Source organism: Carcharodon carcharias, chromosome 1 (assembly GCF_017639515.1).
Source record: "Carcharodon carcharias isolate sCarCar2 chromosome 1, sCarCar2.pri, whole genome shotgun sequence".
Taxonomy (NCBI): domain Eukaryota; kingdom Metazoa; phylum Chordata; class Chondrichthyes; order Lamniformes; family Lamnidae; genus Carcharodon; species Carcharodon carcharias.
Window position 1 is genome coordinate 6458462 of NC_054467.1, and position 27779 is coordinate 6486240.

The 27779-nt window shown below is 42.9% G+C and overlaps 2 protein-coding genes across 6 annotated transcripts in view; one reads left to right on the forward strand and one right to left on the reverse strand.

Annotated features, from left to right (window-relative positions):
- Positions 1–4948, reverse strand: part of tbata (thymus, brain and testes associated) — a 49313-nt gene extending 44365 nt beyond the window's left edge. For 3 of the 5 annotated variants that reach the window (XM_041192274.1, XM_041192266.1, XM_041192239.1), the window contains exon 1: positions 4136–4375. The gene's annotated coding sequence lies outside the window, so the exon portion shown is untranslated. Of the gene's footprint in view, positions 1–4135; positions 4376–4544; positions 4600–4897 lie in introns of those variants that run through there. The other 2 variants (XM_041192258.1, XM_041192248.1) reach the window with 2 other exon arrangements.
- Positions 4949–9801: 4853 nt separating this feature from the next.
- Positions 9802–26134, forward strand: LOC121277815 (alcohol dehydrogenase class-3). Its single transcript, XM_041187479.1, has 9 exons — positions 9802–9881; positions 11180–11281; positions 14230–14371; positions 15384–15471; positions 18379–18598; positions 21500–21760; positions 23125–23260; positions 24833–24971; positions 25905–26134. Exons 1-9 carry the CDS (start codon positions 9861–9863, stop codon positions 25927–25929), a joined length of 1134 nt encoding a protein of 377 aa, XP_041043413.1. The 5' UTR covers positions 9802–9860; the 3' UTR covers positions 25930–26134.
- The last annotated feature ends 1645 nt before the right edge of the window (positions 26135–27779 follow it).

Below are 27779 nucleotides of genomic sequence, written 5' to 3' on the forward strand. Positions count from 1 at the left end.
AAAAAACTCTAATAAATTTGTCAAACAGGATTTCCCTTTAGTAAAACTATGTTGACTTGTTCTAATCCTATTATGCTTTCCTAAATGCATTGTTAAGACTTCCTTAAAAATAGATACTAGCATTTTCCCAACAACTGATCTTAGGCTAACTGGCCTGTGCTTCACTGTTTTCTCTCTTTCTTTTCTCTTGAAAACTTTCAACCTAAAAGGACCATTCCTGAATCTGAGGAATTTTGGAAAATCATAGCCAGCACATCCATTATCTCTGCAGCTATCTCTTTTAGAACCCTAGGGTATAGGCCATCAGGTCCTTGAGATTTGTTGGATTTTAGTGCCTTAAGTTTTGCCAATACTTTTTCTTTGCTGATATTAACTTCTTTAATTAATTTCCTTCTTTTTAGCCCCCAGGTTTCTGTCTATTTCTCAAGTGAAACTTGTGTCTTCTAATGTGAAGACAGGCAAAATATTTGTTTGATGCCTCCACCATTTCTTCATTCCTCATGATCATTTCTCCTGTCTCTGCTTCTATGGGACCAGTGTTTACTTTTGCTACTCTCTTCCTCTTTATATACTTACAAAAGCTCTTTCCATCTGTTTTTATATTTCTGGCTAGCTTACTCTCAAATTCTATTTTTTCCGTTTTTATCAACTTTTTGTTGGTCCTTTGCTGGCTTCTAAAACACTCCCAATTCTCAGACTTGCTACTTTTTTTTTGCAACATTGTAAGCCTCTTCTCTTAATCTAATACTATCTTGAACTTCCTGAGTAACTTATGGATGGATCTTTCTCACTGAGATTTTGTTTTTCAATGGAATGTAACTTTGTTGAAGGTTTTAAATTGTTTCTTTAAATGTTTCCCACTATTTACCCAATTAGCCTTAGCCAGTCTCTCCTCATACCTATATTTGTTTAAGTTTAAGATTCTTGTTTGCAATTGGAGTATGTCACCATCAAACTTAACAAGGAATTAAATGTATTATGATCACTATTTCCCAAAGGATCTTTTACTATGATGTTATTAATTAACCCTGTTTCATTACACAATATTAGATTTAAGATAGCTTTATCCCTAGTCCATTCCACTACATACTTCTCCAATGAACTATCACAAAAACATTCCGCAAACTCATCTTCTATTCCATTCTTGCTAATTTGATTGTCCCAGTCGATATGAAAGTTAAAGTCCCCCACCATTATTACATTTCCTTTGCTACAGACACTAATAATTTCTTGTTTAATGCTCTGCCCAACAGCATAGCTACTGGTAGGAGGCCTGTAAACTACTCCCACCAGCGTTTTCCAACTTCTGTTATTGCTAATTTCCACCCATACTAATTCTACTTCATGATCTTCAGAGATCAGATCCTTTCTCACTAATGTCCTTATGTCACCTTTTACTATCAGGGCCACCCCTCCTCCTTTGCCATTCTCTCTGTCTTTCTGAAATATTGTGCACTTTGGAATGTTTACTTCTCATACTTGATCCTCTTGTAACCATGTTTCAGTAATGGTGATTAAATCTAAATCAGTTACCTCTATTTGTGCCACTAGTTCATCTATGTTATTGCAAAACAAAAACAGAATTACCTGGAAAAACTCAGCAGGTCTGGCAGCATTGGCGGAGAAGAAAAGAGTTGACGTTTCAAGTCCTCATAACATCTATGTTAATGCAGATGTTTTGTACATTCAGATAAAGAATGTTTAGTTTCAATTTTTTACTTCTATTCTTTGCAATGTTCTTATTTGCTAATATACAGTTTTAGTTAAACTCTCTGTCCTGTCCTATCCCACTCTGCTTGTCTTTACCCACATCGCTATACTGTTCTGATACCTCAACTTTTCTCTTTGGATTTCTCAATCTCCCTTCACCTGATCCATCCCCCACCTCTGTGAGTTTAAAGCCCTGTCCACAGCCCTAGTTATATAATTGACCAGGACACTGGTTCCAGCCCAGTTCAAGTGGAGCCTAACTGAATGGAATTGAGTCCTGATGCCAGTGCCCCATAATTTGAAACCCCTTCTTTCCACACCACCCTTTGAGCCATGCATTTAATTCTCTAATCTGCTTTACCCTATGTCAATTGGTGCATGATAACAATCCAGAGATGATTAACTTTGATGCTCTGTGTTTTAATTTGGTCCCTAGCTCCTCAAATTCTCTTAGCAGAACATCATTCTACCTATGTCATTGGTTCCCATGTGGACCAAGAGAACTGGATCCTTCCCTTCTCAGTCCAAGTTCCTCTCCAGCCATGTTAAGATGTCCTTAACCCTGGCACCAGGCAGGCAACACAACCTTCAGAGCTTCTGGTCATGGCTGCAGAGAACAATATCTATTCCCCTGACTATACTGTCTCCTATCACTACCAGATTCCTCTTCACTCCCACTTGAGTGGCATCCATCACCATGGTGCCATGTTCAGTCCACTCATCCACCTTGCAGTCCTTCTCCTCATCCACACAGGTAGCAAGCACCTCTTCCCCGTTGGACAAAGTCAGGAGGGCTGAGGCTCCTCCATCACTACCTGGTGGATTCCGTAAACCTACCTGATTCACAGACACACCCTCCTGTCCCTGACCATCGAACAACTCTAAAGTTCCGCCCAACCTAAGGGGAAAGACTGCCTCCTAGAACAAACTGCACAGGTAACTCTCCCTTTCCCTGATACCCTACAATGTCCCTAGTCCATTATATCATGTCAGTAAAAGGTTCATTAGATTCGTTTGTACTGAACCTTACCACAGTCATTTGTGGTGTGGTTCCTATATTTGACTGCAGCAGTTCAAGAAGGCAGCTCACCACCACCTTCTCAAGGGCAATTAGGGATGAGCAATAAATGCTGGCCCAGCCAGTGACACCCACATCCCATGAATGAATTTTAAAAACTTACAGTGCAAATCCAGCAATTTTCTGACACTCACAGGGAAGTTGAGGGCCAACCCACAGACTTTCACAAACTTAATGGCCAGAAATATGTGGTGACTCGAATCCCTTCTCTTCACAAATTGCTTCTGTTTTTAACAGACTAAAAACACTGTGCACCATTAAATGTGCCATTACTTACACAGCTATTTCTGGGTCTTTAAACTATGATTTGAAGCTTCCAACACATTTTGCTTCAGTGGTGTGAGTGCAATTTGGGCATGTAGGCTGCCCAAGTCCCATCTTTGAGTGGCTGGTGACATTCCATACCTAGAGTGCAAGGTGGTCAACTTATTCCTTGTGTCAGGCCATATGAGGTGCAATAATTGCAATGCCAATGGCTTGAAAGTTTAATTCAATCCCTTGGATTTGCCGATGGTCTTGTGTTACTCAAGCCTTGCTGTCATAGTCTATGATATGACTGAAGCTGTCTTATAGATACATTTACTGATCCCTGTCTATTGGCCCGTCCTGAATATGTACCCCTCCCCAGACACACTCAACCCACCCCAATCCCACTGGAATACAACCGCTGTGGGATAATGGATCTCATTAGATAGATCGGTGTCCACGTTAGGGGGAAAGGAACCCTGGATCAGGGGTGTGAATTTCACATTTGAATCCAATATTAAGCCTTTTAAAACAGGATTTAAATTAAGAAAAAAAGAAGCGACCGCTAAGGAAAAGCAATGAGATGTTTCGACAAAACAGGATCTCTCCCCATTCTGGACAGTCAGAGATGAATGCAGATTTAATGCACAGGTCTCAGCGGGGGGTGGGGGAGGTGAGGGAAGACAGCCCCCACCCCCGCCCCCCAAGGCACAAAATAGATCAAGAAAGAGCGATTATTACGAAATGAAGATATTGTTTGAAGGGGAGGAGGGGGAGAGAAAATCTCCATGATTACAAATTTAGGAACCACACCGCATTGACTGAGCTGTATTAATTGAAAAAAGGTCAGTATTTAAGGACTACTGTATTATTTTCTAACCTAACTTCAGAAAGAAACATACACTCATCTATATATATATTACTGGGTGTGTCTCTGGGTGTGTAGACACGATATTATTCTAGTAATTTATTTCTCCTACAGATAAAAAAAATGGATCTGGTTTGGCACCTCCTCTAACGTTATTACTGTCAATATGTGGCAGTGTTACTGTCATCTCTACACTTGCATCTTCACTTTTCCATTCATGTTATCTTCCTTACCTTAACTTTGTTCCACAGTGCTAGACCGAGCCTCTCGCCCTCTGTGTGCTGTCTGTCTGTCTGGCCTTCCCTCTCCCTGCTGGATTTCAGGCTTGTGTGAGCGGAATTTAATGTCTAAAGCCGAAGATCTTGTCCGTCCGTTAAAACATACACAGATACCTCAGAAACAACACATAAGCTTTTTTTCCTCTCTTGGCCCCCTTCCTCCCCCTCCCAACCCTGGTGAGAACACCAGACAGACACCGGCAGACTGACCTGACACAACGCAACCTTCTTCCAAACACACACACACACACACACACCAACAGAAAACCTAAGGGTTCAAGATGAAATTAATTCAGAATCCAGAGCGTTAATCTCATCCAGCGCGCGGGTTAATTAAAATCATTGTTCTCGACGTGGTACCAACCTCACAATGACAAGGACAGCATCTTAAAGTAACATTGAGCTGCAATAAACACTCCTATCTCAGCTTTGAAAAATACTGTTAATTTAAACAGGTAAATTTCAGAAAGGGGCAAGTGTTTTAAGAGAAGAGACGTAACAGAATTATAACAGGAACGAGGGACTTCGGTTAGATGGACAGACGGGAAAGCTCGGGTTGTTCTTAGAGCAGATGAGGTTACGTTGCGGGGTGGGGGGGGGGGGTGGGTAATAGAGGCGACAGCAACATCAGGCCCTATCTTTGACCTCTCTGTCTCAATTTCTGTTGATAGACTGTCCACCAATATCCATTACAAACCCACCGACTCCCACAGCTACCTTGTCTACAGCTCCTCACACCCCGCTTCCTGTAAGGACTCCATCCCATTCTCTCAGTTCCTTCGCCTCCGTCGCATCTGTTCCGATGATGCTACCTTCAAAAACAGTTCCTCTGACATGTCCTCCTTCTTCCTTAACCGAGGTTTTCCACCCACGGTGGTTGACAGGGCCCTCAACTGTGTCCGGCCCATCTCCCGCGCATCCGCCCTCACGCCTTCTCCTCTCTCCCAGAAACATGATAGGGTCCCCCTTGTCCTCACTTATCACCCCACCAGCCTCCGCATTCAAAGGATTATTCTCCACCAATTCCAGCATGATGCCACCACCAAACACATCTTCCCTTCACTCCCCCCATCGGCATTCCGTAGGGATCGTTCCCTCCGGGACATCCTGGTCCACTCCTCCATCACCCCCTACTCCTCAACTCCCACCTACAGCACCTCCCCATGCCCATGCAAAAGATGTAACACCTGCCCCTTCACTTCCTCTCTCCTCACTGTCCAAGGGCCCAAACACTCCTTTCAAGTGAAGCAGTCTTTCACTTACATTTCCCCCAACTTAGTCTACTGCATTTGTTGCTCCCAATATGGTATCCTCTACATTGAAGAGACCAAACGCAAACTGGGTGACCACTTTGCAGAACACCTGCGGTCTGTCCGCAAGAAAGACCCAAACCTCCCTGTCGCTTGCCATTTTAACATTCCACCCTGCTCTCTTGCCCACATATCTGTCCTTGGCTTCCTGCATTGTTCCAGTGAAGCTCAACGCAAACTCGAGGAACAGCACCTCATCTTCCAACTAGGCACTTTGCAGCCTTCCAGACTGAATATTGAATCCAACAACTTTAGATCTTGAACTCCCTCCTCCATCCCCACCCCCTTTCTGTTTCTTCCCCCTTCCTTTTGTTTTTTTCCAATAATTTATATAGATTTTTCTTCTCACACCTATTTCCATTATTTTAAAATCTATACCTTTTATGCCCTGTTAGTCTTTCCACCCCACCCCCACTAGAGCTGTACCTTGAGTGCCCTGCCATCCATTCTCAATTAGCACATTCATTTAGATAATATCGCCACCTTCAACACCTCTTTGTTCTTTTGTCTGTGACATCTTTTGATTATCTACTCCTATCACTGCTTGCTTGTCCCTACAACCACACACCCCCCCACTTCTCTTCCTCTACCCCCCCCCCCCCCACCTTAAACTAGCTTATATTTCACCCCTCTCCTAATTTTACTCAGTTCTGTTGAAGGGTCATGAGGACTCGAAACGTCAACTCTTTTCTTCTCCGCTGATGCTGCCAGACCTGCTGAGTTTTTCCAGGTAATTCTGTTTTTGTTTTGGATTTCCAGAATCTGCAGTTTTTTGTTTTTACCTGTCTTTGTGATGTTGGTTGAGGGATAAATATTGGTTAAGGCACCGGGAACTCTGGGCTCCTCTTCAAATTAGTGCCATGGGATCTTTTACGCTCATCTGAGAGGGGAAATGAGCCTCAGTTTAAGTAGGTTACTCAGTTCTGAAGAAGTCACATTCCACTCGAAGGGTCAACTCTGTTTCCCTCCAGAGATGCTGCCAGACCTGCTGAGTATTTCCAGCACGTTCTGTTTTTACCTCAGTTGACTGTCTCACTTGAAGGATGACACTTGGACAATACTTCTGTGTTCACTTTAGAGGATACAAAAAACAGTCCAGTAATAGCTGTAAATCAGGAGGTGAAAGAGAGAGGTGAAATTCCAATCACTAGGGAAGCCCTACTGAGCAAAGTGATGGAGCTGCAGGCCGACAAGTCTCTGGGTCCTGATGGACTTCATCCTAGGGCCTCTAAAGAGGTGGCTAATGAGGTAGTAGATGCGCTGGTGTTAATTTTCCACAATTCACTAGATTCTGGAAAGGTTCCATCAGACTGGAAAGTAGCAAATATAACCCCCCATATTCAAGAACAGAGGGAGGCAGAAAACAGGAAACTATAGGCCAGTTAGCTTGATGTCTGTCGTGGGGAAGTTGTTAGAATCAATCATTAAGGACGGTTTAGCTGAGCACTTAGAGAAACCCAAGATAATCAGGAAGAGTCAGCATGGTTTTGTGAAAGGGAAATCATGTTCAACCAATTTATTGGAGTTTTTTTTTGAAGGAGTAACATGCACTGTGGATAAAGGAGAGCCTGTAGACGTACTATACTTGGATTTCCAGAAGGCATTTGATAAGGTGCCACATCAAAGGTTATCGCAGAAAATAAAAACTCATGGTGTAGGGGGTAACATATTAGCATGGATAGAAGATTGGCTGGCTGCCAGAAAACAGGGAGTATGCATAAATGGGTCTTTTTCTGATTGACAGGATGTGACGAGCGGAGTCCCACAGGGGTCTGTGCTGGGGCCTCAACTTTTTACAATTTACATCAATGACTTAGAGGAGGGGAGTGAAGACACGGTAGCTAAATTTGCAGGCAACACAAAGATAGGTAGGAAAGTATGTTGTGAGGAGGACACAAGGAGGTTGCAGATGAGTATAGATAGGTTGAGTGAGTGGTCAAAGATCTGGAAAATGGAGTTTAATGTGGGAAAATGTGAAGTTGTTTACTTTGGCAGGAAGAATAAAAACACAGTGTATTACTTAAATGGAGAATGACAGCAGAATTCTGAGGTGCAGAAGGATCCCGGTGTTCTAGTACATGAGTGGCAAAAAGTTAGTATGCAGGTATAGCAAGAAGGCTATAATTAAGAAGGCTAATGGGATACTATCCTTTATCATGAGAGAAATTGAACATAAAAGTACAATGTATGCTTCAGTTATACAGGGCATTGGTAAGACCACATCTCGAGCAGTGTGTGCAGTTTTGGTTTCCTTATTTAAGGAAAGATGTAAATGTGTTGGAGGTGGTTCAGAGGAGGTTTTCTATATTGATACCTGGAATGAGTGGGTTGTCTTATGAGGAAAGGTTGAACAGCCTGGGCTTGTTTCCACTGGAGTTTAGAAGAATGAGGGGTGACGTGATTGAAGTATATAAAATCCTGAATGGTTTTGACAAGGTGGACATGGAAAGGATGTTTCCTCTTGTGGGTGAGTCCAGAACTAGGGGCACTGTTTTAAAATTAGGGACGGAGATGAGGAGAAATTTTTTTCTCTCAGGGTTTTGCAACTTTGGAACTCTTAGAAGGTGATGGAGGTGGGGTCATTGAATAATTTTAAGGCAGAGGTAGATAGATTCTTGTTAGGCAAAGGAATCATAGGTTATTAGGGGTAGATGGGAATGTGGAATTTGAAACACAAACCATCAGCCACGATCTTATTGAACAGTAGAGCAGGCTGAAGGGGCTGAATGGCCTACTCCTGCTCCTATTTCTTATGTTCTATGTTCTTGTGCAGCTCTCTCTCAGTGCTGCATTAGAGTGTCAGCTTAGATTTTGTGCACAATTCTCTGAAATGGGACTATGTTAAAGATTCCATATAAACACATCTTGTTGTAAGTGGGTACATGCTATGATTCCATCAAAAGCTTCTATTGTGTGACTTTTAATCTATTGCTGAGCTATGGGGGAAAAGGGCAGAGGAATGGCACTAGCTGAGAGCAGGCAAGGACATGAGAAGCCGATTGACCTTCTTCTGTGCTGTAATCATTCTAAGAATCTCCAGAGGATCCAGTTGAATTCTGGAATGCCACCTCAGGACCTGTGTAGATTCTTCATGCCACATGCAAGTGGTGCTTGTTTACCAACTCCATGGAGAATAAGATAACTAAGGCATTTACTTTCTAATAAAATGAAAGTAACATGGTCTTTCAAAGTTGTAAATGGCCTGATGTTCCACAATGATAACATCGAATGGGATGTTGCTTTGACATATTGGAATAAGCTAACATCCTCAAAAGCACAGCATTGCTGTGTATAACTAAACTAGTCTCCCTTCCATCTAGAAGCTGGGGATTGTAGGACTTAAATGATCTCTATTATTTTGAAGTAGAGCAGGGGAGTTCTTTTTGGCGTCCTAGCGAATATTTAACCACCAACTAATGCCACTAAATTGGTTTATCTGGCCATTTATCACATTGCTATTTGTGGAATCTTGCTGTGCACAAATTGGCTACATTACAACAGCGACTACACTGCAAAAATTGCTTAATTGGCTATAAGGTGTTTATGGGACGTCCTGAGGTCATGAAAAGTGCAATGAAATACACAGCAGGACAGCTAAGGCTTTGACTCTGATTGAATGAATCAACGTAAAGCTCCTCCTGGCTTTCTCATTGTCCATGTGCTAACCACATGGTATAATCTACAGGAACAAGGCCAATTCTGGATTCAGCCCCTGAGTAATACCAAAGGAGGTCAACTTGTAGACTTTATTACTACTGGTCCGCCGGTATGGAGACTTTGGTGTTTTTAATGAATGCAGATTGTGCAATGTCAGATAATACTCAAATCTCTGTTTCCGTTATAGATATAGCACAGTGAGGCTCAATTCCTACATCTCTGAAACTAATTGTGACTCAGCATTTACTCATGCGAAGTGCATGCCAGGAAACCTTACAGCTGGGCTGCCTTTGGCTTTTCCTCTTCTTCAGGATGTTTATAACTGTACAAACCAAAGTGTTCGAAAAAAAAATAAAACAAAACACATTTTGTATCGAAGTTCTTGTCTTCGTTTTCCTTTTGGGTTGTTTGCAGTGGTGTCCGGGAGAGGCCAGGTCAATTCGGGAGGGTTGGTAGTCACGTATTGGGGTTCGGGGCAGGGGGTGAAGTCATTTAGTCCTCCCCAACTCCCCCAGGGTTTGAGGGGTGGGGGGAGCTCGTCTTCTGAAGACAGACGTCATCATAAAGCCAATCAGAAGAAGGCAAGTCATGATTGACATGTGAACCAACCAATCAACACAGGCGTTAAGTCACCCCCCCCCCCCCCCCCCCCCCACGCTAAACCGACGCATCTTACTTGCGCATTTGGTGGAAGCAGTAGGTCCGGTTTGGATATGGCGGGCACTGAGGGAAAGGTAAACGAGAGGGTTTAGTAAATCTCATTCTGTGTTACAGAGAGAGTGTGAGAGTGACCCCGGGGGAGTGAGTGTAACTGTGCAATGTAGCCACTCGGAGAGTGTAACGATTTAAAGTGTAACATTGTAGCCTGGCGGCTCCAGGAGGTGAACCCCCACCAGGAGCGAGTGATTAAAGGGATTTGGGATGATATTGCCCGTCAGTTGGGTAGTGGGGGGTTTGAATTGAGTTTGGCAATTACGAATTGTCGGTTGGTGGAGATTTCGAGGAGTTTGGGATTAGATATTTATTGCAGGCGGGCTGAACTCCAAACTATCTGGCGGCAGCAGCACTCGCTTCGCTCTCTTTGTGGGTTTGAGGGATAAGTGAAGGGTGCAACTAGAGATTTTGCTGGATTGGTGCGACCAGAGCTTTATTTTTGCAAAGCTCAATTTTAGCCCATGAGGAAAAATAACAGAATGACCGCGGCAGGATTTCCGGGATTGTTTCCCTATGTGTTGCTGTTTGTGCCACATATACAGTGCGGGGGTGCATTGCAGAAACAATTTGCATTTATATAGCAACTTTCACCTCCCCAAGATGCCCCAAAGCACTTCACAGCTGATGAATTATTTATGAGGCGAAGTCACTGTTAATTGGAATGAATATGGCAGCCAATTTGTTCACAGCAAACCCCCCCCCCCCCCCCCCCCCCCTAAAAATCAAATGAAAGCAGTTTGTGTTGGATTAGGGATCAGATCAGTGACTTTCACCTGGAGAAGGCCATGGGACTTTTGTATCTGTGAACAGGCAAAGGTGCCTTTGCTTTAAGTCTTATCTGATAGATGGTATCTCTAATATTAGAGAGATAGTGAAAGGTCAGAGTTTTATTACGAGGTCGCAACACCATAAATCTCACTCTCACTTGATTCCTGTCCGCCTGTCTCTGTGGCGCACCTTGCTCTCTGGCAGTCTGCCTGTCTCTGTGGCACACCCCACCTCTGGCGGTCCGCCTGTCTCTGGCGCACCCCCTCTCTGGCAGTCTGCCTGTCTCTGTGGCACGCACCCCCCACTCTGGCGGTCCGCCTGTCTCTGTGGCGTGCCCCCCCTCCGGTTGTCCACCTGTCTCTGTGGCTCTGGTGCGCATGCTCTCTGTCTCTGCCTCACTCTTACACACTCTGTGTGCTTGTTTTGGCTTGCTTGAGCTCGTCCTGCTTCAGGACATTAACCCAGAACAGCCTGACTCTAATTTAACAGCAATGACCCCTTTCTGCTTCCAGCAGTCACTGGTTAATTGAGTCTTTTTCTGTTTTAACAGGTTATTAAATGTAAAGCTGCTGTTGCCTGGGAGGCTGGAAAACCTCTGTGTATTGAAGAAGTGGAAGTTGCTCCTCCAAAAGCCCATGAAGTTCGAATTAAGGTACAGAGTAAAATGTAATCAACGTAATTTCAGACTCTTTGTAAAAGCTATTTTTAAGCTATTTTTGTAAGTTCTATTTTCAACTTTTAAGGGAATTAGTATCCTTTGCATTCATGCACTGACAACTTTGTAGGTAACCTAGGTAATCCTAGAGATATTCTAATCAGGGCCAATGCAAAGGGGCATTGATTTTTTTTGTTACACAGTGAGTTGTTATGATCTGGAATGTGCTGCCTAAAAGGATGGTGGAAGCAGATTCAATAGCAACTTTCAAAAGGGGAATAAAATATTGCAGATGCTGGAAATCTGAAATAAAGACAGAAAAAGCTGGAAATGCTCAGCAAGTCAGACCGAATCTGGAGAGAGAAACAGTTAACGTTTCGGATTAATGACCCTTCATCAGTTCTGACTAATAAGTACTACAGGGAATTCAGTAGAAACTTTACATTAGAACCATAGAACACTACAGCACAGAAAACGGGCTATTCAGCTCTTCTAGTCTGTGCCGAAATATTATTCTGCTAGTCCCATTGACCTGCACCTAGTCCATAACCCTCCAGACCTCTCCCATCCATGTATCTATCTAATTTATTCTTAAAACTTAAGAGTGAGCTTGCATTTACCACATCAGATGGTAGCTCGTTCCACACTCTCACCACTCTGATTGAAGAAGTTCCCCCTAATGTTCCCCCTAAACCTTTCCCCTTTCACCCTAAAGCCATGTCCTCTCATGTTTATTTCTCCTAATCTAAGTGGAAAGAGCCTACTCACATTTACTCTGTCTATACCCCTCATAATTTTGTAAACTTCTATCATATCTCTCCTCATTCTTCTACGCTCCAAGGAATAAAGTCCCAATCTGTCCAATCTCTCCCTGTAACTCAACTCCTTAAGACCCGGCAACATCATAGTAAATCTCCTCTGCACTCTTTCAAGGTTACTGATATCCTTCCTGTAGTTAGGCGACCAGAACTGCACACAATACTCCAAAGTTGGCCTCACCAATGTCTTATACAACCTCACCATAACATCCCAACTCCTATATTCAATACTTTGATTTATGAAGGCCAGTATGCCAAAAGCTTTCTTTACAACCTTGTCTACCTGTGACGCCACTTTCAGGGAACTATGTATCTGAACTCCCAGATTCCTTTGTTCCTCTGCTCTCCTCAGTGCCCTGCCATTTACTGTGTATGTCCTACCTTGGTTTGACCTTCCAAAATGTAACACCTCACACTTTTGTGCATTAAATTCCATCTGCCATTTTCTGGCCCATTTTTCCAGTTGGTCCAGATCTCTCTGCAAGCTTTGAAAGCCTTCCTCGCTGTCCACAATGCCTCCAATCTTAGTGTCATCAGCAAACTTGCTGATCCAATTCACCACATTATCATCCAAATCATTGATATAGACAACAAACAACAATGGTCCCAGCACAGATCCCTGAGGCACACCACTAGTCACAGACCTCCAGTCTGAGAAGCAATCATCCACTACCACACTCTGTCTTCTCCCTCACAGCCAATTTCGAATCCAGTTTACAACCTCTCCATGAATACCAAGTGTCTGAACCTTCTGAACTAACCTCCCATGTGGGACCTTGTCAAAGGCCTTACTAAAGTCCATGTAGACAACATCCACAGCCTTTCCTTCATCTACTTTCTTGGTAACCTCCTCAAAACTCTACAAGGTTCGTTAAACATGACCTACCACGCACAAAGCCATGCTGACTATCCTTAATCAGCCCTTGGCTGTCCAAATAATTATATATCTAATCTCTCAGAACACCTTCCAATAATTTACCTACTACTGACATCAGGCTCACTGACCTGTAATTACCTGGTTTACTTTTGGAGCCTTTTTAAAAAAACGGAACAACATGAGCTACCCTCCAATCCTCCGGCACCTCACCCGTGGCTAAGGACATTTTAAATATTTCTGCCAGGGCCCCTGCAATTTCTACACTAGTCTCCCTCAAGGTCCGAGGGAATATCATGTCAGGCCCGGGGGATTTATCTACCTTTATTTGCTGTAAGGCAGCAAGCACCTCCTCCTCATTAATCTCTATATGTTCCATGAAACCACTGCTTGTTTCCCTACCCTCCTTATACACGATGCCAGTTTCCTGAGTAAATACTGGCTTTACACTAAGAGGCTTTACAATAAGGATGTCTAACTCACTCACATGGAATAGATGAGGTGAATAGCACAGATGCATTTACAGGGAAGCTGGATAAACTCCTGATGGAGAAAGGAATAGAAGGACATGTTGAGACAGATGAAGAGGGAGTAGCTGGAGCTTATTTGCAGCATAAACACTGGCCTAGACCAGTTGGGCTGAATGATCTGATTCTTTCCTGTAAACTTGAGGAAATGGAGACATAGTGGTAATGTTGCTGGACTAGTAATCTAGAGACTTAGGCCAAACCTCTAGGGACGGGGGTTCAAATCCCACCACAGCAGCAGGTGGAATTTATATTCAGTTAATAAATCTGGAATATAAAGCTAGCCTCGGTGGTAGTGACCATGACAATTATCACTGTCGCAAAAACCCATGTGGTTCACTAATGACATTCAGGGAAGGAAATCTGCTGTCCTTACCTGGACTGGCTGACATGTGACTACAGAACCACAACAATGTGGTTGATTTTTAACTGCCCTCCGAAATGGCTTAGCAAACCACACAGTTCTAGGGCAATTAGGGATGGGCAACAAATGCTGACCTTGCCAACGATGCCCACATCCCTTGAAAGAATAAAAAGTTTGGTGTAACTTTTAAAAAGTTGTTCTTGGTAGAATGATACTTTGGTTTCATACCAGATATTTATTACATTGCCTACCCAAGGAAGCAAATTGCTAAAGTTGTCTCTGACTTGTGTGTAAATCGTGTACGTGTGGAAACATTGTGAAAGTTTTTTTTGACTAACCATGTTGTGGTGTTTGCCCATCAGATAATCGCCACTGCTGTGTGCCACACTGATGCCTACACTCTGAGTGGCTCAGACTCAGAGGGCGTGTTCCCTGTTATTCTCGGACATGAAGGAGCTGGCATAGTGGAAAGTATTGGAGAGGGAGTGACCTGTGTCAAAGCAGGTAAAGGAACGATTGTAAATTAGGCTTTCCTTTATTCTGCTATTGCATCCCTAGGAACTGATCCACATCCCGACAGGATGGTGACTCCAACTGGATAGTCAGGTATCAAATCTTACACACAAAAGGAGGCTATTCATCCCTTTGTGTCTCTGCTGGCTTTCTGAAAGAGCTATCGAATTAGTTCCACTCCTCCATGCTCTTTCTCCACAGCCCTGCAAATGATTTCTTTCCAAGTATTTAGCCAATCCCTGTTTGAAAGTTATTACTGAATCTGTTTCCACCAGCCTTTCAGGCCGTGTATTTCAGATCATAACAACTAGCCTGTGTAAACAATAAATAAATAAAAACTCCCTCCTGCTCCTCTCCTGGTTCTTTTGCCAAATGCCTATAAATCTGTGTCTTCTGATTACCAACCCTCCTGCTGGTAGAAAATTACTTACTTTAAGCATTTTGATAAAAGTAAACAATTTTGAATGCTTCTATTAAATCTCCCCTTAAGCTTCTCTGCTCCAAGGAGAACAATCCCGGCTTCTCCAGTCTCTCCACATAACTCAAGTCCCTCATCCTGGGTCACTCTCATACAGCACCCAGCAGTCCTCCTGAGTACAGAGGCCAAGAATCAGACAACCCTCCTGAAGGATGGGGGCTGTCAGGGGAGGGGTAGGGGTGGAGAGCCTTATCTCTATAGCTCACCACATCTCAGGCACAAGAGGTTTGAATGCAGTTGGTTAGACCAGGTCAATTGAAAATTTTCAAAATTGAGATAGGTTTTTGTTAGGGGTGTAAAATGTTACAGAACCTAGGTGGGAACATGAACTTAAGATACAGATCAATCATGATGTAATTGAATGATGGAACAGGCTCAAGGGGATGATTGACCTTCTCCTGATACTATATTCTTTACACTCGGACATGATAGGGAATACAAATAATTGGAATCCCCTTCGTTACCTGATGCATGTGGAACTGAGTGCTTTAGCTTTGTCTAAATCAATGTTTTCTTGGTTTCAAGGGGATCGAGTAATTCCACTTTACATTCCGCAATGTGGGGAGTGCAAGTTTTGCCTGAATCCCAACACCAATCTCTGCCAGAAGATCAGGTAGTGTTTTATTACTCTCTGCTGTTTCAATCACCAGAATAAAATGCCTTTATGTTGTCTTGATTCAATTAAGTGGTTTTCTAATGTTTCTGTGGAAGGGTCAGCTTTTGAATATTGACACATTGCCCCAGGGCACCCTGTAAATATTGACACGTTTCTGGGTATCCTTATCCTTGCTTTTGTAAAACAAGCTACTGAATAGAAAATCATAGAAATTACCACACAGAGAAAGGCCATTTGGCCCAACCAGTCTGTTCCAATGTCTATGCTGCACATGAAACTCCTCTGATCTGTTTACTTCAACGACCCCATCAGCCTTTTGTTCCTTTTCCCCTCCTGTACTTATCCAACTTCCCCTTATATGTCACGATTTACGGTACCTTAAGTTGACCTGGCCTATAAGACGACCCCATTTTTCCAGCTCCAAAATCCACGTTTTTGCATGTGCTCAACGTATAAGTTGAATCCCCCTTTTTCAACCACAACATGCTGTGCTGGCGTTAGTAGTCAGCTTTAATTTTTCACCCCACAAAAGCATGTTTTACTCACCAGTACCGTTTAACTGGGTGCAAGGGATCAAGCAGGCAGTGTAGGCTGTGTTGTGAAGATGTGTGGGAGTTTAACAAACACCCACTCTCTGCGTCGGATGCCCGTGACATTCCAAAATGGCGATCACTCACACTCATGCTGATGATTCACTTTTATACTTGGTAAATAAGTTGACCCGTGTTTTTGGAGGGATTTTCTGAGGTTTCAAAGGTCAACTTATATGTTGGCATCTACATTATCTATGCTGTTCACCTCAACCACTCCTTGTGGATGAGCTCCACGTTCTCACCACTGTCTGGGTAAAGAAGGTTCTCCTGAATTCCCAGTTGGATTTATTCGTGACTGTCTTTTATTTATGGCCCCTAGTTTTGGATGTGCCCACCAGTAGAAATATTTTCTATGCCTACCCTGCTAAATTCCTTCATGATTTTAAAGACCTCTATTACGTCACCACTCAGCCTTCCCTTTTCTTGAGAAAACAGTCCGCCCTGTATGAGACCATAAGACCATAAGACATAGGAGCAGAAATTAGGCCATTCGGTCCATCGAGTCTGCTCCGCCATTCAATCATGGCTGATAAGTTTCTCAACCTCATTCTCTCGCCTTCTCCCCATTACCTTTGATCCTCTTACCAATCAAGAACCTTTCTATCTTGGTCTTAAATACGCTCAGTGACCTGATCTCCACAGCCTTCTGTGGCAATGAATTCCATAGATTCACCACTCTCTGGCTAAAGAAGTTTTTCCTCATCTCTGTTCTAAAAGGTCTTCCCTTTACTCTGAGGCTGTGCCCCTCGGGTCCTAGTCTCTCCTACTAATGGAAACATCTTCCCCCACGTCCCACTCTATCCAGGCCTTTCAGTATTCTGTAAGTTTCAATCAGATCCCCCCCTCATCCTTCTAAACTCCATCGAGTATAGACCCAGAGTCCTCAAACGTTCCTCATACGTTAAGCCATTCATTCCTGGGATCGTTCTCGTGAACCTCCTCTGGACCCTCTCCAGGGCCAGCACATCCTTCTTATCCAACTTGATGGTCTTTCCTGATAATTACTGCCCTCTTCGGTTCTGGTATCATCCCGGTACAGTGGTGGATTTACGTCATAGAAAATATTTTTGAATAGCGCACAACCACAGCAAAAGTGCACTAATAGGTTAACTAGTCCGCGCACATGCACCAAATACACAAGACCTTCTTTCCTTCCTTGCTTCAAAGTCAAAAGTTTGATGACCTTCTGGGACCCCTAATGGAGCCACTTGGGCTTACGCATGCATGCACGCACGCACACACACACACACAGCGCAGCAGACCCAGACCTGCCTGCATGTGCCTTGGGTCATCCAGGGCACAGCTATCAAATGCCTTTGTTAGTGTCACAGACGCTAATGCTAACAGTCATCAGGCAGTTACATTGCAGCATCTCTGTTTTGTAAAGGACGAGACGTGCGACAACATTGCACTGACACACGGTATGTTTAACTGTAGTTACATGTGTTACAACGGCTTCATGTTTTGGCATGCGGTGCATTTCTGTCCAAACCAAACAGCATTAAGCTTTCGGTAGGAGCAATGCATAAAGTGAGGTGGTGTTATAAAGTCATTGACGGCACCAAAGGAGGCTGCAGTGGCTCTCTGTGGAGCATTCCGGTTAGTCCCATCCTCCCCCCACTTCTATTCCTCTAATCCTGCAGGTTTATCTCCCTCAAGTGTCCACACATGTCCCATTCACCCATCACCTCCGTTTGCTGACTTACAATGCATCCACTTCTGGCAATGCCTCGATCTTAAACTTCTCATCCTTGAGCTCAAATCCCTCTGTGAGCTCAGCCCTGCCTATCTCCGTAACCACCTCCATTTCTACAGCCTTCTGAAATATCTGCACTCCTCCAATTCTGGCCTCTTGAGCATCCCCAGTTTTAATCACTGCACCACTGGTGGCCATGCCTTCAGCTGCCTAGACCCTGAGTTCTGGAATTCCCTCCCTAAACCTCTCCCATCTTTAAGATGTTCATTAAAACCAGCTCTTTGATAAGGTTTTTGATCAGCTGTCCTAATATCTCCTTATGTTACTCCATGTCAAATTTTGTCTGCTTGCCCTGAGTTAATTCATAGGAGCATTTACTACATTTAATTGTGCAATTAAAAGGCAGAATGTTGTTGAGTAGATTCTCTTAAGTGAAGGTTGTGCATTTGAAAGATACCTGCTCCTGCAGAAGTTTTTAAAAGGAAGGTTACATTTTAAATCAGGAAAACTAATGACGACCAGTTCTGCAAACTTACTTGCATGGATTGTGTAAGTGATGTATTCTTTGAGTGTTCCAAGACTTGCTACTGGGATTATCGACCTGTATTTTCTCAGGGTGACCCAGGGCCAGGGCCTGATGCCTGATAAGACCAGCAGATTCACCTGTAAAGGCCAGCAGCTTTACCATTACATGGGGACCAGCACCTTCTCTGAATACACTGTTGTTGCGGACATCTCACTGGCTAAGATTGACGACGAAGCTCCACTGGATAAAGTTTGCCTACTAGGCTGTGGGATATCCACTGGCTATGGTGCAGCTATCAATACGGCCAAGGTAATTTTAGTTAAGGCTTTGAATCTTCACCACTCGTGATTTTTCTCAACAGATGTAGGTCTCCTTCTTGGGCAGTCCCTCGGGATCGAGGATGATTTGCTTCCATTCCGGTTTGGGTTCTAGTTCTGAGATGGTTGAACAATCAAATGCACCATCTGCAGACTCAGCCGCGTGCGGGGCAGGTGGTTCTTCAAGGGTTGGGTACCTTGGTCGTTTGGAGATTTGTGCGCTTCCCCTGACGCCTCGACGATGCCTCTGCCGTTCCCGGTGAAGTCTCTCGATGTGTTTGGTGCCTTCCCGAATGAACCTTCTCCATTTTAGACGGTCACAAGCCTTGGCTCCCGTGAGTCGATGGGTATGTTTGACCTCATCAGAGAAGCTTTGAGGACATACAAACAGATGAATTAGAAGCAGGAATAGGTCATTGGACCCTTCGAGCCTGCTCCATCATTCAATAAGATCATGGCTGATCTGATTGTAACCCCAACTCCACATTCCCACCTATCCCTGATAACCTTTCACCCCCTTGTTAATCAAGAACCTACCTACCTCTGCCTTAAAAATATTAAAAGTCTCTGCCTCCACCACCTTTTTGAGGAAGAGAATTCCAAAGTCCCACAACCTTTGGAGAGAAAAACATTTTCCTCATCTCTCTCTGTCTTAAATGGACGACCCCTTATTTTTAAACAGTGACCCCTAGTTCTGGGTTCTCCCACAAGAGGAAACATCCTTTCTGCATCCATCCTGTCAGGATCTTGTATGTTTCAATTAAGTTGCCCCTCACTCTTTGAAACTCTAGTGGGTACAAGCCTTGCCTGTGCAACCTTCCCTGATAAGACAACCAGGACATCCCTAAAGCACTTAACACCAGGAATACAAAGGTCCTCTTCCAACCAGACCATTCAGCCCAACTGCTCTATGCCTGTGTTGCTGTTCCATGTGAACCTCCCCCCCCACCCTGCTTTATCTCATCTATCAGCATAATCGTGTTCCTTTCAACCTCCTGTTTATCTAGTTTTTCCCTTAAAAAGATCTATGTTATTTGCCCCAATTTCTCTTTTCTATAGTAGCAAATTCCATGTTCTCACCACACACACTCTGGGTGAAGAGGTTTCTCCTGAATTTCTTCCTGCATTTATTCTTCCCGCTCTTGTGGAGTACCGAGGGAGTGCTACACTGTTGGAGGTGTTGCCTTTTGGATGAGGTGTTAAACTGAGGCCCCTATCTCCCTGTTCAGGTGGATGCAAATGATCCCATGGCAATATTTTGAAGAGGAGCAGGGAGTTATCCCCAGTGCCCTGGCCGATATTTATCCCTTGACCAATCACCGGACAGGATTATCATTATCACATTTGTGAGAGCTTACTGTGTGCAATGGCTGCCACATTTTTTTTATATTTCAACAGTGAAAACACTTTGAAAGCATTTCAGTAGCTGTAAAGTGCTTGGGGGAGGCACCCTCGCATCATGAAAGGCACTATATAAATGCAGTTGTTTTCTTTTTTAGTGGGAGCATTAAATTTACCCACCATGACGCTCTACAAACTACCATAAGAGAGCTTTCCCTGGCACCAGATAATGATACTGGTTTGTTTGCAGACTTCATGCGCATGAATTAATGGTCCAAAGTCCCAAATATCTTGCGTAATTTACTCCAATCCCAATTCAAAGTGCAGATTTGTTTGGTTAAAAGTGCAGCTGAATTGGAATCTCAGACTGCAGTGCTGAAAATAATTTAATTTAATATTCCTTCTCATAGCCTATTTATGATGAGGCTTTGTATAACAACCCAAGATTAGATTTTTCTTTTGCTAAATTGAAAAAGCAGCTGTGTCTCAGTGGGTAGTGCTCTTGCCTTTGAAGTCAGCAAGTCCTGGGTTCAAGTCCCGGTCCAGAGAATTAACCACAAAGTCAAGGCAGACATTCCCCAGTGCAGGTACTGAGAGAGTGCTGCATTGTTTACAGTGTTGTTTTTCAGATCAGACATTAAATGGTGGCTGTGCTTGCCCCCTTGGGTGGCACTAATCTAAAGAACAGGAGTGTTCTCCCCTGTGTCCTCACCAATATTAATCCTCCAGCCCAACTTCACTTTAACAAAAGCAAAAAGAAACAGATTATCTGGTCATTAGCTATCACATCTCTGTTTGTGGGAGCTTGCTGTGCGTAAATTGGCCTCTGCGTTTCCTACAGGTATTGGCTGTAAAGTGCTTTGGGATGTCCTGAAATCGTGAAGGGCGCTATATAAATGCAAGTTTTTCTTTCACTACGAGGGGTGTTGTCATGTTATTTACTTAACAGGCACACCTTAATCATGTGTGAACCACTTTGCTGTTTCTGCCTAACATTACTGGCACACTTGACTTTGCAATTGACAATAACCAAATCAACAATTGACTAATGGAAATTAGATTAGTGCCATTTTGCCTGCATTTTAAATAGATGGTTTATGTGATGGGAACAGTTCTGTTGAAGGGTCATGAGGCCTCGAAACGGCCACTCTTTTCTTCTCCGCCGATGCTGCCAGACCTGCGGAGTTTTTCCAGGTAATTCTGTTTTTGTTGTGTAATTAGAGACCTGGTAGTGAGCAAAAGTGATTTTAAACTCCCAGTTAGTTAAATCCAGCTAAACAATGAGTGTTAATCAAGCATTGCACCTAATAGAAAACCTCACAACTAACTGGGTTGTGTTCAGAAGTTCAGAACCTCGGTGTCACCTGTTTTGGGAATTTCAATTCTGTGGGTTATTGTCCGCACCCTGTTTAACAAAATGGAATGGAGTGATGAGTTCAGAGGAAAGCAACTCTTGTTTCAGAAAGATTTCTGGGCAGGGAGGAGAAACAGGGCTAAATTCCTCAGTCTTTTTAATTAACTGACTTTCTTTGTTTCACTCTCTGAATCCTAGGTTGAACCAGGCTCTACTTGTGCCGTGTTTGGACTGGGAGGAGTGGGTCTGGCAACCATTATGGGATGTAAAGTCGCTGGTGCCACTCGGATCATTGGGATTGACCTCAACAAAGACAAGTTCACAAGGGCTAAGGAGTTTGGTGCAACCGAATGCATCAACCCCAAGGATTATGATAAACCCATTCAAACTGTTTTAGCTGAATTGACTGACGGTGGTGTGGACTACTCCTTTGAGTGTATTGGTAACGTTGCTACCATGGTGAGGGATGAATTCTTTCAGTAATTCCAATGTGTCAGTGATGAATGATAAAGGCAGGCTGGCATTGTTTGTGCATGAGCCAAGATGCCTTAGTTTCATTTTAAATAACGTCATGATTGGACAAGCGAAAAATTTATGCAGGGAGGCCACGCAGATACTTTCTGTGGTAACAGGAGGAGGCCATTCAGCCCCTTGAGCCTTTTCTGTCATTCAGTTGGATTATGGCTGATCTGCATTATAACTCCACCTATCCACATTCATTCCGTAATCCTTGATCCACTTGCCTATCAAAAGTCTCTCAATCTGTTTCAACGTTTTCTATTGACTCTCGGCCTCAACAGAATATTGAAAATCATTTCTCTTTTCTTTTGTAAAAAAAAGTTGTTATATCCAGTGCCCCAAGCAGGTTAGGCCAAGATGATATATGTGACTTACTTTCGGCTTTTAAAATCTATATACATCGGTATATAACAACAGCTTGTATTCACTTAGCACCTGTACTTATAGTAAAACATTCCCAGGTAATTCACAGGAATCAAAGAAGACTTGACACTGAATCGCGTAAGTTAACATTAGGTTTAGTGATCAAAAACTTACTCAAAGTTTTAAGGGGTTTCTTAAAGGAGGAGCGAAATGGAGAGGTTTAGGGAGGGCTTGGGTCCAGGTGGCTGAAGGCATGGCCGCCAATGGTGGAGTGATTAAAATCAGGGATACTTAACATACCAGAATCTCTGGAGCACACAGATCTCGGAATTTACAGAGATGGGGAGAGGTGAGGCCATGGAGTGATTTTGGAACAAAGATGAGAAGAGGAGAGGCTTGGGATGGAATTCCAGTGCTGTTAAAATTTAAGTATGTATAAAAGGAAGTGTAGAATGTATGACTGCAAAACGAGGACCAAATTAAGCCTCCGTGCCCTCTAATCCCACTAGGTCTGGTTCTGTGTATCATGCTTCGATTTTAAAATTCTCAGTATTATTCTCAAATCCCTCCCGTGGCCTTGCCCATCCCCATCTCTGTAACCTCCTCCAGCCCTACAACCTCTGCTGCTCCACTTCTGACATTCATCTTTTCATCTGCCCGGGCCCTAAACTCTGAAATTCCCTCTCCACCTCACTTGTCCTTTAAGGTTCTCCTTTAAAATTACCCCTTAAACCAAACTTTTGGTCACCTGTCCTAATATCTACTTATGTGGCTTGGAGTCATTTGATAGTCACTCTCATGATGTTTTACTGTATTAAAGATGCTATATAAAGGCAAGTTATTGTTGTAAACATCTCGTGATTTTTTTTTACCTAAAACTTGCTTGTATTTTTTCTCTTCTCCCTCCCCCTTGAAAAATCCATCAAAAAAACCACTTGAAGAGAGCTGCCCTTGAAGCTTGCCACAAGGGTTGGGGAACCAGCGTGATTATAGGGGTAGCACCTGCTGGACACGAAATTTCAACTCGGCCCTTCCAATTGATAACAGGCCGCACTTGGAAAGGAACTGCTTTTGGAGGTAAAATCGGTACTTGTGTCTTGTCACATCTGTCAATTATAAGTAGCTGGATCTTGCTTTTGTTTAGTTTTTTTTTTAAAAAATAGAACCACTTCAAATTAAAATCACTGCTAAAATTGCACTAATTACTAATGTGTCAAGAAGTATGTGTAGACGAGGGTAGAATAAAGAGTGGGCGTCAGACAGTCTGAGACACACAGTTCGTTATTACTGGTTATGTTGATGGTCTATTCTTTAATTGTTTCTCATTCATGGGATTTGGGCCTTGTAGTCAAAGCCACACTTATTTCTCGTTGCTAATTGCCCTTGAGAAGGAATACAACCGAGTGATTTGCTTGGTCATTTCAGGGGACAATTAAGAGTTATTAACTGTAGCAATCTGCAACTTTGCAGTTACATTGACCTCCTCAGGTTGTAAAAATAATTTTTCCATCTTGTGTTACCATTTGTTTAATTTTGCTCTTAATTTCCAGGCAAGTAATTTAAAAAGTCCCAGCATCAGCTTGAAAACTATGCTCTTATTGTTCATTTTGTTTTGAATTGGCATTACCATTGCTGAATCTCCAACTATCAACATCCTGGGGGTTACCATTGACCAGAAACTGAACTGGACGAGCCTTATAAATACTGTGACTACAAGGGCAGGTCAGAGGCTAGGAATCCTGTGGTGAGTAACTCACCACCTAAGTCCCCAAAGCCTGTCCGCCGTCTACAAGATAGGAGTGTGATGGAATACTCTCCACTTGCCTGGATGAGTGTGGCTCCAACACTTGAGAAACTCAATACCATCCAGGACAAAGCAGCCCACTTGATTGGCACCCCATTCACCACGTTCAACATTCATTCCTTCCACCACTGCACAGTGGCAGCAGTGTATACCATCTACAAGATGCACTGCAGCAACTTGCCAAAGCTCCTTCAACAGCACCTTCTAAACCTGAAACTTTCTACCATCTAGAAAGGCAAGGGCAGCAGATGAATGGGAATACCAGCACCTTCAAGTTCCCCTCCAAGCTACTCGCCATCCTGATCTTAGAAATATATCGCTGTCCCTTCAACTTGTTACAAAATCCTGGAACTCCCTCCCTAGCAGCACCGTGGGTGTTCCTGCACCACATGGACTGCAGCGGTTCAAGAAGACAGCTCACCCCGCACCTTCTCAAGGGCAATTAGAGATGGGCAATAAATGTTGGCCTAGCCAGTGATTCCCATATCCTCTGAAAGAAATAAAATAAATCATTCCTTGTGTTTTACTGGTGGTTATCAATTATTTTTCATAAGATTAAGCTTGTGTTGTTAATGTTGAAATGTTATGCCCAACACTTGGACTGTAAATATTGTCTTGAGAGAAGAGAAAAATACTCTTGTTGCATATCTTCAATAACAGTTCAGCATAGGAGGAGGCCATTCAATTAATCATGTCAATGCTGGCTTCCTGAAAGAGCTATCCAATTAGTCCCATTTTCCCTTTAGGCCTACAAATTTTTCTTCAATTCCCTTTTGAAGGAGTGCATTCCAGATCACTTGCAGTTGAGGTTGGATTGATCGCTTTTGCACTTTTGTGTTGTATAGGATGGAAGAGTGTTGAGAGTGTGCCCAAGCTTGTAAAAGAATACATGGCTAAGAAAATAAAGGTGGATGAGTTTGTGACTCAAACGCTCCAATTTGACCAGATCAACGAAAGTTTTGAGCTGTTACAGAAGGGGAAGAGGTAACTTTTTTATTTGCCAGTTGACATATCAAGTAATTTTGTCCCAACCTCTTCAGACTAATGAAGGCAATAATTGTATAAAAACAGGAAATGTTGGAAATACTCAACAGATCTCGTCCCATTACCATCCCATTTTGCCATTTAATCTCTTTGTCTTCCACCCAATCTCGGACCTTCTCCTTTGTTCTTCCCTCCCCTGCCTCTGTACTTGTTCAAAACTTGCTGCATCTTGTTTCTAGTTCTGAGGCAAGATCATCGATCTAAAACATCAACTCTGTTTCTCTCTCCACAGATGCTGCCTGAACTGCTGAGTATTTCCAGCATTTTCTGTTCTAATTTCAGATTTCTAGCATCTGCAGTATTTTGTTCTTGTATGAAGGCAGTAGTGTGTTGGGCAGAATACCTTTAGTTTTTCACTTTTAAACCAGAAAAGTGAAGCCTGACATTGAATAAGCCCCCACAGACCCCTTCCCCGAGTACTGATTAAATAGGATGAGAATATACATTCCTCTGCTGTTGGCTGTCTGTGCCTAGCTTGGATTTCTCTCTGCTTCTCCCAGAAAGCCAACTTCTGTCCAATTTCCATCACCGTTTTAGAACAGGTGCTATTGGCCTGAAATAAAGCAGGTGTCGGAGGAAGACAAGTATATGGGGGAAAAGTGAGTTGGCACCATGAGCATAGTTCAGCAAAGGAGGCAGTCGTATGGCCCATGGGGTCTGCTCATTCCAAAGAATTGGCGCAATCCATATCCCTACAATTTTTTTTCTCTTTCAAATATTTATGCATTTTCTTAATCCACCCAATGTTCTAACTTTGGATGAGTCGGGAGTGAGGAGGGGAAGTAAGAGTAATGCAACTTTAAACCTGAAACTTGTACTTTCATCATTTATTTGGGATGGTTAACTTTCTTTTTCCTTTTTTCAAAAAAAAAGCATTCGAAGTGTCCTCTCGTTTTGAGGTTGATTTCTACAAACCAGTGCCTTACCCGTCCAGTGGAGTCTTATCGCGGTTTGGAAAGTAGTTGTTCTGAAAATTGCTTTTAAAAAGAACTTCAATATTGTTAGTATTTAACAGACTTTAATTGTGCTCTGTTAATCCCATCATTAACTGTTTATCCAGTTCTAGACCCTTTTCCACATTAAACTAATTTGTGAAAAGTAAAGCAAATGCATCTTGTTACTTTGTTTTATGACAGTATTGAGCAGCTGAGTGTCTTGATCCTCAAAACAGAAGTTGTTCCTCCTTTTATTTTATACAATAAATGGAATTGGGACACAATGTGGATCAATAATTTACCCCCTAGAAACTGTTACTTTGGTCCCTGCTGCATTTAGCAACCTCATTCCTACCAACATGGTAAATCCATCAATCTCCCTAATAACCCCACTGTGTATATCACTGAGTATTTGCTTTTGCTCGTTCTTCTGGAAAACTATTTATTCTAAGAGTAATGAGGGTAGCCATTGTGCCTGCTGTCAGCATATCCGTGAATCAACTTTTCTGACGTTAAAAGCCCTGGAGCTGTTTAGGAGGCAGTTGCAGACAAAAGGTGACCCTAAATCTGGAGCAAATGATGTGATCTCATTGAAACACAAAAGAGTTTTGAGGGGTTTGACAGGGCACACATTGAGAGGCTGTTTCTCCTGGCTGGGCAATCTACAACATGGCAACAGCGTCAGCAGAAGGGATTTATCATTTAGGACTAAGGTGAGGAGTTTCTTCGGAGTTGTAGATGCTCCATTGTGAGTGGTGTTAGGAGTTTTTAAAAATCTCTCAGCGAATCAAGGAATGTTGGGGAGCGGCCAGTAAAGTGGAGTTGAGGTTAATCAGACTATCTTTATTAAATGGCAGAGCAGTCTTGAGGGGCTGTATGGTCTCCTGTTTATGTTCTTATATTGAAGTATTGATATTTCAGGCAGCTAATTTAAATATACGAACTTTGCAAGGACATTTCTTGAATACAAGGCAGGAAGAGAGAAGGCACTGTAGAAATGAGTTTATTCAGGGTTTCACAAAATGCTTTACAGCCAGTGATGTACTTCTAAAGTTGAATCATTGTGCATTGCTTTCATATGGTAGAACTATTGTATTTACTTACAGCATGCATAATTTAATAGAATTTATAGTATGCATAATGTCACAGCTTCCCACACAGAACATTAAAAATAATAGGGTAACTCCAATAGTATTTCTCATGATAAATCAGAATTTCTTTTAAAATGGGAGAGTCAAGCAGTATTCTATCTGGAGCTGTTTAGTTCTCTCTTAAAGGACACGAGGCCTGATCACAAGATCAATTAGAGACAGATTGAGCTAGGTGAAAAATGCTTTTTTTTTTAAAAAAACATTCCAATGATTAATTCCAAGGTGACACATGGGGATCCTACCTGCTAGTGATACACCATCCTGACTTGGACATATCAGTATTTGCTTCAGGTGTAACCAGGTCAAAGAACCTCCCAACAACACACTATCGCGTTTTCAAAGGCGATTCAGGATGGGCTCTTTAAACGCTGGCCTTTCCAGCCATGCCCATATCCCTGAGCTAATTACCCTTTCAGATAGAAAAGTGACTAATTTTAACTTCTATGTGTGTAAGTTCTATATAAATATTCTAACTAAATCAGGGATAAACATTTGTCACAGGGAGACTAGGGAGAGGATTTGTCAGGGCACTGCCTAATCACCAGCCGAGTGCCAGTGGATTGGTAATAAGGACAACTTAAGAGTCCAAAAGGAGCAGGAAAGCAAGATAATAATTGATTATACAAAGAACCCTGATTTTATTTCTGATAAACAACGGGCCA

Bases quoted from the DNA above. Each gene is read 5' to 3' on its own strand.
- LOC121277815 (XM_041187479.1), top strand. From the start codon at position 9,861: ATGGCGGGCACTGAGGGAAAG. The intron at 9,882-11,179 runs GTAAACGAGAGG...CTGTTTTAACAG, and splicing joins TGGCGGGCACTGAGGGAAAG to GTTATTAAATGTAAAGCTGC. The intron at 11,282-14,229 runs GTACAGAGTAAA...TTTGCCCATCAG, and splicing joins CCCATGAAGTTCGAATTAAG to ATAATCGCCACTGCTGTGTG.